The following is a 5,219-nucleotide window of genomic DNA, read 5'->3' as shown; positions in this document are numbered from 1 at the left end:
TGTTTGCTGCCTGCCCATTGACCTTTTGCCTGATTCCTGGATCTCATATTGTCTGCTGCCTGCCCCTGACCTCTTGCCTGGTTCCCTTTACGCCTTGCCTGCCCTGCTCCACTGTTTTCGCTGGTATTGGACCCTTGCCTGTTGACTTTGAATAATAAACTGTTGCAAATGGACCTGACTAAGTCTGATGATTCACAACAAACACACTGGTGCAATAAATTCAAAACAACATTTCCAGAACTGGTAAGTTATGTTGCTTGTGGTCCAAAATTCAATAAACTGATTCGGGCCCTTTTATCTATCTATTGAAGGATCTGATTGATGCGTGTTACATTTTTACTCTTGGTGTTTCCACCTGGGTAATTGTGTGCTAACTGAGCTGAAGCTGTGCTGACTTGAGTGAACAATATTGAATGCTAGTGCTTTCTAAATGACAACATGGTCTAGGCAATGAAAAATGAAGGGATTTGTGTGTAGAGTTTTGCAGTGACAGTTCAACAAATCTGACTCATGTGTCAAAACAGGGAATAGTGTTTATAGTTTAGGGCAGGGATAGACAACTCCAGTCCTGGAGGGCCACTGTCCTGCAGAGTTTAGCTTCAGCCCTGATAAAAACTCACCTGCCTGTATCTATTTAGTAATCCTGAAAACACTGATTGCCTTGTTCAGGTGTGTTTAATTAGGGTTGGAGCTAAACTCTGCAGGACAGTGGCCCTCCAGGACCGGAGTTGTCTATCCCTGGTTTAGGGAAATGGGTGTGCTCCGTGTTACTGGGTACTCTGAGCTCAGAGCCCTCCCCCTGGACAGCACGCCAAATACGCATTAAACTTTACTCCCTCTAATTGTATGTAAGTGTGAACTCGTGAAATGTTGGGAGATTCCTGAGAGTGAGAGAATTTTATTGGCGCTGGTGATTTACAGAGTTGTATAGTCCAGGGGTCAGAAAGTAGAAGTCCTGCCATAGTTTATTCCACCCATGAACTCAATCAGCTGATTTCACTAATTAGTTCTCTCTCCTGTCTGAATTAGCAAATCCAGGTGATTGGAACAAAATACTGAGGAGGACTTTTACTTTCTGAACCTGGACTTTACACCTCTGACTACATGTCAGCCAAGAGTAAAGAAATAAACCAGAACTGAACCTTATCTGAGCCACAAAATCTGTGTATATTAAATATGGAGTCATCTCAGCCTTAATAAGTTAACAAGCAGAATCACTGAAGGAAAAGAAGAGAACAGAAAAAAAGACGAGCAGAAAAACAAGAACTACAACTGACTTCAGACACAGCCTTAGATGAAATCAACTGAAGATAAAAGAAGACATTAAATCTGTGAAGATCTCAGCAGAGGAGGATTAAACAACTCCACAAACAGCATTACCAGCTTCACTTATTACTAACCAGACTGACTTTATTTCTGTCAGACGTCTACAGAAGTTTTATTGAGAATTAACAGAGGTTTAACTCTAACGTGTTTCATTTGAAGTCACCATAACAGTGACTAGTGTTTCCATTAGTTGGGTCCTTAACTCTGATTATATCTTTTGTCTTTTCTGGCAGTTGTGACAGTGTGTTTGTTAAACACATTTGCAGCAGCAAAAAAACCTAAAGTGAAATTATATCAGGTGATGATGGTTACCTGATGATGGTTTTATAATCATCACGAAGTATCTTGCTCCACTGACGCTTTTCAAATTTATCAATTGTGTTCCATTATTTTTTTCATATTAAAAACCCTGTGTTACTGCAGAATGAGATCCAGAAATATATTAATTACACATCCATATTTTTTCAAAACACAAACCCTGTATTACTGAAGCATGAGATACAGCAGTACTATAGGTATCAGTTAGAAGAATTGTATAAACTTGAGCACTACACGTTTATCTACTATGACAAACATCAACAACCAGCGTATTAATCTCAACAATGGTGACAATCAAAAGTACCTTGCTGCAATGCATGCTGGGTACCAGCATAGTACAAAACTCCCAGCATGCATTGCAACATGAATAAATTATGCAGCTGAATTGTCCTATTATTTAGTTTAATTCTAAATATTTGCTTTTATTTTTTGCTGTTGTTTTTTTAGTGACATTTAGTAGCTTTTTTTGTAATGTAGTAACTACATTTTGTAACTAGTTAGCACATTATTTGTAATTAAAAGGGTTTAATGACTATATGGTTATGATTGCACTTAAAATAGTTATAAAACAGATGTATGAGATGATTATGAACTTATACCATTAATTGTATCCAGCATATATGTAAAATGTTACCAGAGGGATAGATATTCAAATATCTTTGTTTATTTTCAATCATACAATACAATATTACAAAACTATTAAGACACAAAAAAATGACAAGAAAAAGAAATAAATCCCAAACATTATGAAGAGTTTGAATAAAGTGCTAGCAACATACACTGTACAACTTATCATTGTAAATTTGCTGTACCCTAATTAACTGGCAGCAGCTTCACCTGCAACACTTTTTTTTTTTACTATAAAAAATGGTCTTGTATATTTCCCGTAAACCACAGTTGCACTAAATTAAAACTCGAGTTAATTATTTAATTTGCAGAAACCAACTGCCTTAAATTGGCCAAGTGCCATTTAGGTTTATAAACTTATATTTATAGCGTGCTAGTAAAGTGAAGACATAATACTGCAAACTTACTATTTCTTTTGATCTTAAAGTAAAGTGAACCAAATTAAACAAAAACATTAAAACAGAAACCTCAATTTAACAAATCTCAGACATATAACTGTTAACTAATAACAGCACACATGAATTTGCAACTGGGAATTAACCAATAGATTGTCATTTTATCAGCAACTACACAATCACTCTCTGTTAAATAAAAGTAACATGAAGAATAACATCAGTGTTTCTTTGCTCATCCTGAACTGAAGCACAGCTATACTCTTCAACACAATGGTGACACACAAAACTCAGACAACAGAAACACTTAAAATCCCAACAGAACATTAAACACTAAGAGTTTTTCTAAGAGTTTTTACTTTTACTTTACAGCAATAGCTTTCCATCAAGTCTTGTATTTTGAATGATTTGTTTGCATATATTAAAAGTAGCTGCTAAATGAACACATGTAATTGTAAATATCATAAATAATTTATAATTGCTTAACACCCCAATAGCAGTTGGTTATAAATAGACAATCAGGTCTCTGACTTTCTGTTTACACTTCAGTCTGCACTGAATCCAAAAGCACATTTCTGGCATCATCTGCTATGTCATCCAGAGCTCTGTACAGCATTGCTGAGACTGTGCAAAAGGACATTGCTCCGGCTATCACTGAGCCAATAATGGGTATGAGACTCAAAGCATACTCAACTGATTCTTCAGCCACAACCAGAGATGCAGCGCCCAGTAAGGTTAATACCGAAGCTGCACTTATTCCAGCATGCAGTGGAGACTTCGTTAAACTCTTGTAATGCTCTATGCTCTTCCCAGATCTTTCACAGAGTTTCTGCAAGGATTTATCATCGAGACCAAAAACTTTGAAATACCTTTCTGTCTCTTTTGTTATAATGGCTAAATCCACAGCAACTGAAAGACTAGGAATAGGAACCACAGCGACACAAGCAGAGAGAAAGGCTACCATTGCAATATTTTTCATTTGAGCTTTCTTCTTTTTCTCATTAATCTCCAGTGTGATATTTGGCAAAGCTGATAGCAGCACATCCCTCTTATGCTGTGGAAGATCTGTCTCTATCTTCTCCTCCAGCAGATTGAAATCATACTTTTCCAACTCCCAGGAAGAGATGAGGAAAACAACAGGATCCTTCACATCGATCTTTCTCAGCCCTGTAAAGTATAGCAAAAAAGAATAATATCATCATTAATAGAAGACTTATGAACAATATTTATTATTTATAGTATAATAATAGATTTTTATGTGAGAAAAAATAGTTATAATAAAAGATAACAGAACAGTGACTGCAGTTTTTGACGTTTACACTGTAATGCCATGTACTGCATTGACCAACCCTTTTCACAGTCCTCTCTGATGGAACGAAGTATATTTTTCTCGTTGAAGTTGGCCTTCCTCTTCTCAGCAGTAATGTTAGAGTCAATCTTAGAACGAACGAAATAAAACTTTTTTCCCATTCCTATGATCTCTTTGGCCAGCTGAGCGTGGCATTCCCTAAATCGATCTGAAGCAATGATAATGAATACATCATAGCGTTGAATGTTAACCAGTTTAAGGTATTCGTGGGCTTTGAAGTTTGGTGTTCCAATGCCAGGAAGATCCCAGACTTTCACATTGTTGTATTTTGGGTGAAGATAAACCTCAGGTTTCGTAGTGGTCTCCACTACACCAGTTTTGGCAGAGCCCTCATCTTCATCTCCTAAACCCCTGAAAGCATTGACAAATGAGGACTTTCCAGAACCAGAATCCCCTGTAATACCAATGTTAAGTTCTTCAAGATCTTGCTTTTCAAGGTAATTTGTAATCGTTTTTATGGCTGATGGGAGATCCTGAGTATCTATGGATTCTTTAATATCTTCCAGGTGCTTTAGAGGTGCATTTTCTGCTGTCCAAGATGAAGCCATCTAAAAAATATATATATATCAACAGTATTATATAAAAGTCTTGGCAACTGTTGTAAAAAATATATAAAAAACTAACATACTCAAAATTAAATAAATGAATAAAAGTACACTGTAAAAAATAAAATCGTTAAAAAAAAGTCAATTACTGTCAGCTACGGCTGCCAAAGAAAAAAAAAACATACAATTAAAGGAAAATATCCTAGTTTAAATAAAGTGCAAGAAACTTTAACAGAATTTTTCCTTAAATGTTTTACAGAAAAACACTGTTATTTTACAGCTATTTCCTGAATTATTACGATGAAACAACTTCACTGCAAAAAAATAAAAAATAAAAATACACAGCAAAAAAACAGTCAAATGACTGTAATAAATAAACTGTAAAAAGAATAAAATATCCTAATTTTAATAAAGTGCAAAAAACTTTACTGAAATCTTCATTAAACTTTTTTAACAAAAACACAGATATTTATTAACAAACACATTCACTGTAAAAACTGAATCTCTTGCAGTTAATTAAATACTTAAATTATTAAAATTTTATCTCACTGCATCAGCAACTACACAGTTACTGCCTGTTAAATAAAGCAATATGCAGTATTTCATCAGTGTTTCTATGCTCATTCTGGACTGAAGCATCTG

General features: G+C 35.3%; 1 protein-coding gene across 1 annotated transcript; it reads right to left on the bottom strand.

Moving 5' to 3' along the window:
* Positions 1-3,201: 3,201 nt before the first annotated feature.
* On the bottom strand, positions 3,202-4,580 carry LOC308695577 (interferon-inducible GTPase 5-like; the record flags this gene model as incomplete). Its single annotated transcript, XM_081373762.1, has 2 exons — positions 3,202-3,830; positions 4,013-4,580. The coding sequence occupies 2 exons, from the start codon at positions 4,578-4,580 to the stop codon at positions 3,202-3,204; spliced, it is 1,197 nt and encodes a 398-aa protein (XP_081229888.1).
* Between the last annotated feature and the right edge of the window lie 639 nt (positions 4,581-5,219).

The sequence above is a fragment of the Scardinius erythrophthalmus genome (genome assembly GCF_964197995.2).
Source record: "Scardinius erythrophthalmus genome assembly, chromosome: 1".
NCBI classification, from domain to species: domain Eukaryota; kingdom Metazoa; phylum Chordata; class Actinopteri; order Cypriniformes; family Leuciscidae; genus Scardinius; species Scardinius erythrophthalmus.
Note: the sequence above shows the minus strand (reverse complement) of the source record. Positions and strands in the feature narration are given on the sequence as shown.